The sequence below is a fragment of the Muntiacus reevesi genome, chromosome 5 (assembly GCF_963930625.1).
Source record: "Muntiacus reevesi chromosome 5, mMunRee1.1, whole genome shotgun sequence".
Classification (NCBI taxonomy): domain Eukaryota; kingdom Metazoa; phylum Chordata; class Mammalia; order Artiodactyla; family Cervidae; genus Muntiacus; species Muntiacus reevesi.
The window spans coordinates 42,818,830-42,831,092 of NC_089253.1; the positions used below are offsets into that span (position 1 = coordinate 42,818,830).

The 12,263-nt window shown below is 40.4% G+C and overlaps 1 protein-coding gene across 4 annotated transcripts in view; it reads left to right on the forward strand.

Annotated features, from left to right (window-relative positions):
- Positions 1-244: 244 nt before the first annotated feature.
- The window catches only part of KDM2A (lysine demethylase 2A), an 89,253-nt gene continuing 77,234 nt past the window's right edge, over positions 245-12,263 (forward strand). Inside the window, exons 1-2 of one of the 4 annotated variants that reach the window (XM_065937869.1) lie at positions 245-640; positions 1,861-1,984. In XM_065937869.1, the coding sequence (XP_065793941.1) occupies positions 1,943-1,984 (42 nt within the window). In that variant the 5' untranslated portion in view covers positions 245-640; positions 1,861-1,942. Of the gene's footprint in view, positions 641-1,860; positions 1,985-6,106; positions 6,206-7,411; positions 7,534-12,263 lie in introns of those variants that run through there. The other 3 variants (XM_065937871.1, XM_065937874.1, XM_065937876.1) reach the window with 3 other exon arrangements.

Consider the following 12,263-nt stretch of genomic DNA (forward strand, 5'->3'; position numbering starts at 1 on the left):
TCCTGGGCAGGGGGCGCTCCGGGAGGAGGGGCAACGCCAAGGGGCCCATCCCCCGGAATCCTTCCTCTGCGACTGGGGAGTAGCCGGGGGCTCGTCCCGCAGCGCGGAGCTAGGGCTGAGGGGGAGACGCGAGGGGACCCGGGGCCCCCAGCCCGGCGCGCCGCGCCGCTCCCGCCCTCTCCGCCCCCCGGGGCCGGGGCCCGCGTTCCGGGGGGCCGGGGCGGCGCGGGCAGCCTCGGGTCGGCCGGTCTCAGCTGATCGGCCGTCGCTCCCGGGCTCCGGAGGCGGCCGAGCGGCTGCTCGCCGAGGGCACGGCGAAGAGGGCGCTCCCCGCGGTCGGGGCTGGTCCGGGACTTGCGCTCGGGCTGCTGACCGCTCGCCCGGGGGAGGCGGGGGCGCCCCGGGCTCGGCGCCGAGGGGTCGCGCTCCCCTCTCCTGACGCCTCCGACTCCCGGTCTCCAAAGCCAGAAGAGGTGGTTTGATTCACCAACTGTTTCCTCTCTTTTCCGGGTCTCTCTGACCCTCTGGATACTGGATTGATCCACGGAAAAAAACCGAAGACGACGTTTGGGATTTAATTTTTCAGTTTTTGGAATCTTTCACTTCTCACTTGGACAAGAACTCAAGAGCAAAATCCCCGGTGAGATTCCCCCTCCTATCGTTTACCCCCCTCCCCCTTTGGAAGTTTTGGTTCGTTGTGTTAGCTAAAGACTTAATGTAAAGTTTCTATTTCTTTTTCTGATGGGTGAACGAACCATTGAAACGCCTTTCCCGGGGGGAACCCGGCGAGATTTGCCATTTTTTTCTTCTCTGGCCCTGACTGTTCCCAAGCCAGGGCTGTCCTCGCCCAGGGGGTGCAAACACGGTTTGCCTCTCGACTTGGGGCGAGGGCTTCCTCCAGGAGGGCTCTGCTACGAACTGCTATTGCAAACTGTGTCATCGGGTCCTCGGGTCTCGTAGCAGTTTTGAAAGGATGCTCTTAACGTGGCCATAATGTAGTTACAAAAAAGAATCTGCATTCTCTGTGGAAGCCATTATCCCTGAAAATTATTTAGGAAAAAGAAAAACATTGGTATTAGCGATCGACCGTCGCGCAAACCGGTTTTTAATGTTTGGAAAAGATGAATTTGACTTATATGTCTAAGTAAAATCGCTTATTTTATTACTTTAAACAGAAAGATCTGATTAATTTTTGTTCTGATTTGCAACTCTCTTGAATTTGCTTGAGTTGTACGCATCTTGTGTTGGGGTGGTTTGGGAATGAAAAGATCTGGGGAGTTTAGGAAGGACGGCGACGATTGTAGACGGATTTTACTAGAGGTGTATAGGAAATTGTTTTGGAGTCTTCATTTCAATCCTCATTTCTTGTTCTCTTTATGTAGTTAGCCTGTCCTTTTATTTAGTTTCTAATTGCGGGTGGAAGAGAACTAAATTTTGGTTAGGATCTGGATTGGTTCAGTGCCTACTTTACCTGGTCAGCTCTAGGAGAGAAAAGTTCTACCCGGCCCCCGCCCCACCCCCCCCGCTGCCGCTTTTTTTTTTTTTTTTTTTTTGCTAATGTTGCTGTGAAGGGGAGCCTTGCCTATTGTAATCCTGTGGGGAGAAAACAAGTGGTGTAGCCCGACTGTAAGGAACTGAAACCGTCTTCTTTTGCCTATAGGCCTCAGACAGTTGTAACGTGATTGTTGATCTTGGTTTGGAACCACTTGCCCCAAAGCTGAGAGTTTCCATACTGATGAAGAGGAACCCGGTTTCTTAGGAAAACTTTAACTTACACATATCCTAAATACTTCATTCCAAGGAAAAAAAGCTTGAGTTCGAGGATGAGTTCTCATCTCTGCTCCTATGATTATTCTTTAGTGTTGCAATCTGGTTCCTAAGGAGGAAGAGGAAGGCAGCCCTGGAGTGGTTTCTTTCTATAATTTCAACAGAAGAGTGAGAGATGGAACCCGAAGAAGAAAGGATTCGTTACAGCCAGAGATTGGTTAGTATTTACTTGCCTTTTTTTTCCCCTCCTTCAATTTTGAAGCAGAATAACTATTTTGTTTCCATTTGTGAACATACTGTGATTAAAACTTTTCAGGTGGCTTTTCTCTCTGCCCCAGAGGAGGAGGGAAGATAATATCTCATGTGGGTTTTAGGCCAAGTAGTTACAGCCGTAATAGTTATCCTATTTGGAAATGAATGTATAGGTAGCCTTTAACCACTGCTAAAACGATTGTAAATCAGACGATTTTGTGAATTACAGCGTGACAAGGATTCCTAATTTCAAAATACTGAAAATTGAAATTGTAATAAATCTAATTGAGTTAGATTAGAATGTGCATTTTAGGAGCAAAGCTATTTGAGGAAGGATAGTTCTGTATAATTGTTTTTTTAGATTATGGTGTACCAAGATCTGTGGCTTTGAGCTGGGGAGTAGAAGTAAGGTTGTCTTTTTTTTTTTTTTTAAACAGAAATCAACATTGATAGTGTTGAAGGGTATTGATTGAGAGAAGGTAGAATACCGGATGCTGATAAAGTTCTGTATTTTGGGAGGGATGTATGTGATCTCTCTTATGGAAATAAATTTCTACTTAGTAATGATTTGGAGGGAATTAGCTTGTGTCTGCATGTGGATACTTTGTCCTTTAGGCCCTGTTTTCCTCTCAGGGTTTCCCTGCTGGAGTTAAAGAATTTGATTTTTGTTTTTCTTCCTCAAAGAGAGCTTTATTAATACTCACCATATATTCATTTCAGAATTTTGAATTTATGTTTGTAGAGTGGGGAATGAGGAAAGCCACAGAACTGTCTGTATTATGTAAATTTGGTGAACTGAAAGACTTAGAAGAAGGAATTTATGCTGGTTTTACTTGGCTCTGCATTTTAGACTGAATTTGGAGCAAAAAAGAATGATTCTCTTTTTCTGTTGATCTCCAGACTCTTTGAGAATAAGCTGTTCTTCGAACACCCCCACCCCCACCCCTTTAATGTGACTGTTGAAAAGGTGTGGTGTATGTTGGCAAGTATTAATATGTCCAGTAGGCAATAATGTTCTGATAAATCTTATTTCAGAGGTTTGCTTCTTATCTCCCAGTCTGTGTTGAGATTATAATTCTTTATCTCCAAGCTTTATAAATAAAGTATATCACTAGTGGAATTTTGTACATTTGGGATTTATTTTTTGTTTTGACATTTCTTGAGTTCAATTTTTCTTTGGGAAAAGAAAGAAGATGCTGCAAAACTCTTTCCCAGTTAGTTACCGCTATTTGGAATTCATTTTTATCATATCAGGTGGTAGGATTGCTGAGCTGGTTTTGTAAATAAGCTATCTTGGGATCTAGTCTTTCAAAACAAGTTTTCACATTTTTTAGCAAGGTAGAAAGGTAGTGGTGAGTGTGATTTTTGTCCTGATAAGTTTTTTTTTTTTTTAATTGTAAAATGATTGCTACCTGTTGCATATATTAACCTTTCTTTATCTAGCAGATTTTTACTTCTGGTTTGTGATTTTGTAAAAGTGTTGTGTAAGAGGATAAAGCAGAAATTGTGGGAGAATCTTTCTTATAATTTTGGGTAATAATCTTGGAGTCTAGAGTGACTGATGTTTGTTTTCCTTTTTAAAATTGCATGACAAAATTATGTCTGAAGTGTAAATCCCTTCCATAACGTAACTTTTGATATGACATTGGTGGCTGCTTTGAATGGCAGTGTGCCTACCGAGCTCTTAATGGCTCTGTGTCCAACACTTACATTACAGAATTCTGTGTTAAGTTAGTTATTTGAGGAATTTTAAGACTAACATGACATAAAGGCTAATTTTTGCAGTAGTTATAACACTGTGTCTCTTTAAAGTAGGTCAGAGTATAGAATTTAGTTTTGCTTTGCAGTTACTGGCCATGGAACATAAAGTTTGAAAGAGAATAAATGACAGGTATACTAACTTGGCTTTGTGATTAAAGTTTGGTTTCATGCTATATGTTTGTCAAATTGAATTGCATCACCTAGTATATTGATTATAGTGTTACCGGCTTTTACTTCCATATTGTTTTAGAGGAATCTAAATGGTAGTGCCTCTGTGACATATCTTCAAAATAGCTTCTTGGGAGAGAAAATGTAGTACCAGTATTAACAGTCTGAGTCCAGACTCATGTTGGAACAAGACTTCTTTATGTTGAGAACCTTTCACATATCCGAAAAAAAAATTTGTATCCTTACTAATAAGAACATGTATTATTCATGATTGACTAGATCCTCTTGAATGCTTTTAACTGACTTGGATTTGGTGAGATAAATTATGAGGTTTATATCATCTTTGTGACAAGTCATCTTAAAAAATCAGAAATAGTTTTTATTATTTTTTATTTATTTATTTATTTTAAAAATTTAATTAATTAATTTATTTTTGGCTTCAACTAGTCTTAGTTGTGGCGTGGCATTGGAGCTGTAGTTGCAACTCTTAGACTCAGATGCTCCAAAGCATGTGGGATCTTAGTTCCCTGACCAGGGATTGAACCCGTGTCCCCTGCATTGCAGGGCAGATTCTCAACCACTGGATCATCAGGGAAGTCCCCAGAAATAGTTTTTAAAAATTGGCTTTTCTTTTGTCAAACTAGTATTTGTGGAGGAGAATTACACCTTTGAAGATGGTATGTATGTTTTTAATGAAAATATTTTGTTTTTAATGAAAATATTAGTAGTTTTGTTTATAGATTTCTAGAAGAAAGCCAGATAGCTCTCCATGGCAAGTTGACATCCCTAAGGAGGTATTAAAGTGAGAGGAATAGAACCTTCAGTTTTGGTGATAGGTGGTTATTTGGTTGTCCTGAGGTAGAGATGACTTATTTCTGTATTCCTAGTAAACTTGGATGTGGGACCTTACTGAGAAACATTGCCAGGTGCTAATTATGGAACTTTTGTTCCTTACTTTGGTTTCAGGAGCCAAAGTGTTGGAGCAGTTTTGAATGCTTGTCACAGCCATGTATATATAAACATTCATTTACAGGGAATGTTCTATATAGTATTTTAGAGTTTCTTAGTCTAAAATATTAGTTAAATCCTTAGCAGTTGTAGCTGATGATCTTTTAGGTTTTTGAAGTCACACCAATTCTAAGTAGTTCTTGCTATTGCATAGAAAGTCAACGGCAAAATAATGTGCATTAAAGTAAATGAGTAAGGTGTAGTTACATTTGGTATGGAAAAAATTCACTAGCCCCTGTCAAAGGCAATTGTAGAAACAAATGAATGATTAAATTAGTGTAAAAAGAAAGCAAAGACAGTGTACTTCAGACAGTATGCTTCAGGGTAAAAGAAGTTATGCTTTTTTCTCTTTTATATTTCTGAGTACTTTTTTCTCTTGACTTAAGCTAGTACTGTTATCTGAAGGGAGAGATGCTGATTTACTTGAGAATTCAGCTTGCTTGTCAATCATGATGATGAAATTAAGAGATTTTCTAAAGGATATTATTACACTATTGGATGCTCAATCCTGTTAATGTGCGTTATATATGATTCTCTGTGAAGTAGCTGAATCATTTATCTGTTGCAGGAAACAGAGGGCACCAAGCCCTTATGATATTCTCACCTTTGAGTTATCCTTAAAATTGTATCCCCAGATTCAGGAGCAATAAACAGATTAACCCTTTTACAAACAGTCCCACTTTGAATGTACTCTCTCTAAGGTTTTTCTGGCCAGGAATAAACCAGGCAACACAAAAACCTAATTTTAAGCCATTTTTTCCCCATAGCTTAAAAATTGAAAAAATTATAGCATAGTCTAAATTGTTGAGTTTGCTTATTTATAATTATTCCATTAGACTTAACTGTCAGGTTCTTGGTGAAAGAGTATATTGTTGCAGTCTCTTTTCTAGTAATATAGGAAAATCTTATTGCCTAGTTTTGGTATTCAAAATGCAGATAATGAGGGAGCTAATTCTTTATACTTAAACATCAGTCTTCCACAGTGATCTGTATTTTGGGGACCCAGAATGAGGGATGTGTTTAAGCCCTGTTACTTGTTTTATTTTGTTGAGCATTCATCACTGTCATACTTAAGTTTGTGCATATATCTCCATTAGAGTATAAGCTCCTTGAAATTTGGGACTTTGTTTTTGTTTGTGGTATCTACTAGATGCTTTGAATACTGCCTGACACATAGAAAGTGCTTGATAAGTAGCTTCAAAAAGAGAGAAGAAAGTACTCTCAGTCTGCAATATATAGAAAATGCTCAGTAAGTATTTGTTGATATTGTGGAAACCCCTCATAAATACTTTCTTTTGCTATGAGTTTTCTTGACTGCTAGGAATGGATCAAGAATGGAGGAGAGTTTGGTGTACAGGGATGAGCACACTCTTGGGGTTTTGGGTTCTGTAGTATATACATAAGAACCAGAATGCCTAAGCTCTAACAAATGAAAACTTAAACGTTTAGCACACATGCCACATGAACACATTTATAGTATTTAGGCCACTACAACAAATAAGAAAATATTAGTTAACTGTAAAAGCTCAGTCTGAATTTTAAGTTCTTCCTCAGTGCTCGCTTTGGCAGCACATATACTAAAATAAGTTCTTCCTCAAATCCTGTTAAACCGTCTGTGTTAAGGTTTTTGCTGACTTTTAAGATAAACATGGTTGTGAAGTTGAAAGTGATGGTGGTTGTGTTACTCTCAAGTCTTGGTTTTGACTGTTAAGTTGGGGAATGGATACATTTGGTATATACCATGCAGAGGGACATGACATTCTTATTTTATGTCTCTTTATTTTTCCTCTTGGGGAATGGACGTCCTTAGTCAGGTTTTATTGATTTGCTCTCTTGGTCTCACTTTTGGGATGATACTGTGTTTTTGCATTGTGCTTTCCTATCAACAGAGATTAAAATTCAGTGAACATTTATCATGTGTTAGGTACTAGGCCAGGTTCTTCCAAACACATTACCTTTAATCCTCAAAACAACCCTGTAAGGTAGATGGTATAATTTTAAACTTTAATATTTTTGTTACGGAAATAGAGGCCTAGGGAGCTGCCTTGACTTGACCAGGATCACAAAGTTGGTAAGGGGTGGAGCCAGACCTTGAACCCTGTTTCTCCTTTCACTCCTTATTATCTCTCTTGCAGTGTATTTCATACAGAAAACAAATAGGTACTCCTGTTGTAGGAAGTTGTAAACTGAGTACTTTATCTTTTTTTGAGGCTACTTTTGCAATTTCTTTCCTAACAGATCACTGCTGAACATCCTAAATGAGATGGCTACAAATACTTGACAGCCAACATTTGATCATGTTTTTTAAAAGTTAGTGTGTTCTTTCTTTTTTTGTCAGTTCTGAACTTATTGCACTTGGCCTATTAAAGTAGCAATATTTGTGTAGTTTGTATATGTGTCAAGCCTTTTATTTATGCATGTCACTCATATCATTGTTTTCTGTTTTAAATTTTAGGTTCTTGGGGGTTTTCTCTATCTGTGAGTACTTGGTAAAAACTTAAAGCATAAAGATAAAAGGCAGCAGATAGTGACCAAACCAGTGGTTTTGACAAATACAGTGGTGAAGGCCTCCTTCAGGTAGGTAGAGAGGAGGAGGGAAGAGGGTGGCCTTGCAGAAGGTAAAGACAGCATAAGCTTTACTATGGAGTGGGGGGTCTGATAAACTGTTAGGTTAATAGGACTAAAGTAGAAGATTTGTTCTGGGAGGTAGTGTTGGTAATGTAGGGAACACATTTTAAACAATTATGAAAGCTGGGTATGGAAAATACAGAGCCACTACAAGTTATGGTTTGTTTTAATTGAACACTAATTTGATCAGAGTGGTGTTTTAGGAGTAATATTTTTGTAGTTTTATGTCAGGAAGGTGTCTGAAAGAAGATTGAAACATATTACCTCTTGAGGTGATAGGTACCTGCACTCAAGTTCAGTGGTTTTCAAACTGTGGTCCCCTTACCAGCAAGGTAGACCTTATCTGTGAATCTGGGAGCTGCTTAGAAATGTGTATTTTTGGACCCTGCCCCATTCTTGCTGAATCAGAAACTCTGAGGTTGGGGCCCAGTAACCTGTGTTTTTAACAAGCCAGGTGGTTTTGATGCGTGCAGAAGTTTCAGAACCACCACACTGGGGGATGGATAGTAGAAATGGAAGGGAAGGATAGAAGCAAGACTCTTGGGCAATGAAGGACTGACAAAACTTGCTGTCTGATGGATGGCAGTGTATTTCGATGGAAAAGAGTGTTTGACTGGGGATCATGAGCCCAGAGTCCTCGTACCAACTGCATTACCAACTCTAGTTTTAAAAAAGAGAACTGACCTGTTATTGAGAGAGTTGTACTGCTAAGTGAATTCTGAGGATTCTGGAGGCAAAGAAATAAATTAAGGTGGATTATGGGATTATCTCGATTATCAGGTAGATCAGTGGGGGGGTATTTAAAAGAGGGAGGTGAGAATATTGGTGGATATTTTAGACAGTTGGGACAGATTTATTTAAAACAGAGATTCTCAGCTGGGGGTAATTTTTGCCCTGTCAGGGGGGACATTTAACAATATCTGGAGACATTTTTGATTGTCAGACTAGGGGTGTACTGCTGGTATTTTAGTGGGTAGAGACTAGGGATGCTGTTAAAACATTGCATTAAACATTTCCTACAGCAGAGAATTATCCAGTAATAGTGGGAGTTTGAAAATTCAGATTTAAAGAGAGATTCAGTCGATGGGTTCTGGGTCTCCATCCTGATTATCTGCTGTTAACCTTAGAGGTTTAAGTCCAACACGGAACATCTCGAAATCATCTCAGATTGAGTTTTCCAGGGCTTTGCCCAAATAAACATGAAATGGTTTTTTTGTTGTTGTTGAATTTTCACAGAAGTAACTTCATGGTCATGACAAGTCCTCAACCTAGTTTCAGATTTCTTTATTACTCCTTTTAACTTATTCCCTGGTGGCTCAGATGGTAGAGAATCCACCTTGCAATGTGGGAGACCTGGGTTAGGAAGATTCCCCTGGAGAAGGGAACAGCTACCCACTCCAGTATTCTTACCTGGAGAATTCCATGGACAGAGGAACCTGGCAGGCTACATACAGGCCATGGGATGGCAAAGAGTTGGACATGACTGAGTGACTTTCACTTCACTTATTCTAAGATTGACTAATGTGGGTAACCATAGTAAATACTCACTGTCTTGAGATCAATAATAAAGTTATAATGTTTTGATACTCTCTTTGAGGAATAGAAAAAAAAGATAAAAGGTGTGGTGTTGACACGAGCAAATATTGAAATATGGTTGATTACCCTGTGGCTGAATAACCCATGGCTCTTCCTGAGAAACAATCTGATGAACTGGTGTGGCCCTCAGTGTGAATTTAAGGTAGACTTCCCTGGTGGCTCAAATGGTAAAGTATCTGTCTACAATGCGGGAGACCTGAGTTCGATCCTTGGGTCGGGAAGATTCCCTGGAGAAGGAAACGGCAACCCACTCCAGTATTCTTGCCTACAAAATCCCATAGATGGAGGAGCTTGGTGCAGGCTACTGTCCATGGGGTCGCAAAGAGTCGGGCACAACTGAGTGACTTCCCTTTCCTAACCTTAATTCATTTTCATATATCCCTGGATCACAGAAGTTACAAATGCTTTTGTGTCAAAACTCTTTTGTATCATCTAGCCAGCCTTCCTTTTTTTTTGACAGTAACTTTGAGAGAATGTAGATTTGTAAATATAGTGCTTGTTTTGTAGTATTTTAATCATTTACAAAGTACATTTCTATTTTTTGTCTTTTGGTCATTTTATTGTTTTGATAATCACACATCTGGGAGTTAATAGAAAATGGGGATGGTGCTACCATGTTACACAATTCCAGAGGGTATCATTCACATTTCTTAAACTGTGTGAAAGATGCCATTGGAGTTGCACAGTGTGCAAAAGAAAAAAAAAACCCAAAGGAGCGCTTTTTGGGTGGATGAGATAAAGGAAAAGCCACCTTGTATATTTGAAACAGAGGGAGAAAGTCCTGTCTGATAGATGGTAGTGTACATTGAGTGTATATTGTGTGCTTGGTACTGGCATTTTACATATATTAACTGATTTAATTTCAGCAACCCCTTGAGGTAGGTTCTATGATTCCCATTTTCTGGTTTGGAAACTGAGACATAGTGCAGTTAAGTAACTTACCAGAGGTTATAAAGCTAAGTAACCCAAGCCAATGGCTCAGACAGTAAAGAATCTAGTGCCGTGCAGGAGACCCAGGGTCAATCCCTGGGTCAGGAAGATCCTCGGAAAGGGAATGGCAGCCCACTCCAGTATTCTTGCCTAGAGAATCCTGTGGACAGAGGAACCTGGCAGGCTACAGCCCATGGGGTCACAGAGAGTCGGAGACTCCTGAGCGACTAAGCATGCATACAGCTAAGTAGGGAAGGAGCCAGGATTCATAGTATGCAGTCTAAGATACACTGCCTCTTCTTCAACTTCGTTGGAATACAGCTTGTAAATGTTTTTCTATTTAGGATGTTCTCCAAGTCATCTTTTCTCTTTAAGGAGATACATTCACTTAAATGTTTGCTGAATGCTTAATCTGTGTCAGGCACTCAGTTTGGGCCTTGCTTTTTAGAACTTCCAAATAACTGGTTTCAGATAGCGCTGGCTACTTTGAAGAAATTAAGAGGGGGATGAAATACTTGTAGTGTGGGGATCACTCCTTGAGCTTGGGTCATTGGTAAAGGCTCCCTGACAAGATGGTGTTTTGTAACTGTGACCTGAGTGATGTGGAGCCAGTCTTGTGAAGTTCAAGGACTTGAGTGACCAGATCTGGGTCAGCAGAGCTCTAGGCTGAGGGACCAGTTAACGCAAAGAGGTTAATGCAAAGAGGTAGGAATGAGAAAATGTTTCAAGCACTTAATGACATGTCAGACACCAGGCAGAGCACTTGGGATACAGTGATGAGCCAGAGAGGCGTGGTCCCTCTGTCACAAGATTACAGTGTTAGGGAAGTCAGATATTAAATACTTAATGCTAGTAATGTTAGTTGTAGTTACACAAAGGACTATAAAGATAAATATAGGATGCAGTGAAGGTGTATAATAGGGTGACGTAATCTAAGCTTCAGGAGTGCCAGCAGGCATTAGAGAACACCTTTTCTTGAGAAAGCCTTTAAAGCCGACACCTGAAGGGTGACCATGGGGTAATCTACACGGTCAAAGGCTTTGGCATAGTCAATAAAGCAGAAGTAGATGTCTTTCTGGAACTCTCTTGCTTTTTCGATGATCCAACAGATATTGGCAATTTGATCTCTGGTTCCTCTGCCTTTTCTAAATCCAGCTTGAGCATCTGGAAGTTCACAGTTCACGTACTGTTGAAGCCTGACTTGGAGAATTTTGACCATTACTTTGCTAGTGTGTGAGATGAGTGCAGTTGTGCAGTAGTTTGAGCATTCTTTGGCATTGCCTTTCTTTGGGATTGGAATAAAAACAGTTCAGGTAAGATAAAATGCTAGTATGCTCGAGAGACTGACAACAGAATTATAGAGGTCTTCACAAACATTTAGGAAATAGAGTCAAAGGACTTTGGTTCGTTGGTTCTATGAAGGGCAGGGTTAATGGATATATATATATATGCATATACTCCCAAGTTTTTCTCCTGTGAATGGTTTGTGCTGGAGTCCTTTTACTGAGATACAAGTCACTCTGAAGGAAGAGCAGGTTTGGAGATTGAAGGGAAGGGCTTACATTCAGTTTTGAGTAAGTTTGGATAGGTTGAGGGTGAAGTATCTGTGAGACATCCCGGTAGAACTGTTGAGCAGGTAACTGGTTTTGGGCTTTAGTTAGTGTTAGTCACTCATGTCTGACTCTTTGTGACCCCATGGACTATATGTAGCCTGGCAAGCTCTCCATCCATGGGATTTTCCAGGCAAGGATACTGGAATGGGTTGCCATTTCTTTCTTCAGGGGATCTTCCCGACCCAGGGATTGAACCCAGGTCTCCTGCATTGCAGACAGATTCTTTACCGTCTGAGCCACAAAGGAAGGCCCATTCTGGGCTTTAGAAAGAGCTTATTAGCATACAGCTGGGTTTCATCGGCACATGTGTGGTAGTTCACACGTGGGCTTCCCTTGTGGCTCAGCTGGTAAAGAATCCACCTGCAATGTGGGAGACCTGGGTTTGATCCTTGGGTTGGGAAGATCTCTTGGAGAAGGGAAAGGCTACCCACTCCAGTATTCTGGCCTGGAGAATTTCATTGACAGTATAGTCCATGGAGTCACAAAGAGTCAGACAAGACTGAGCAGTTTTCACTTTGACTTCACTTCAAACAAGGAGTG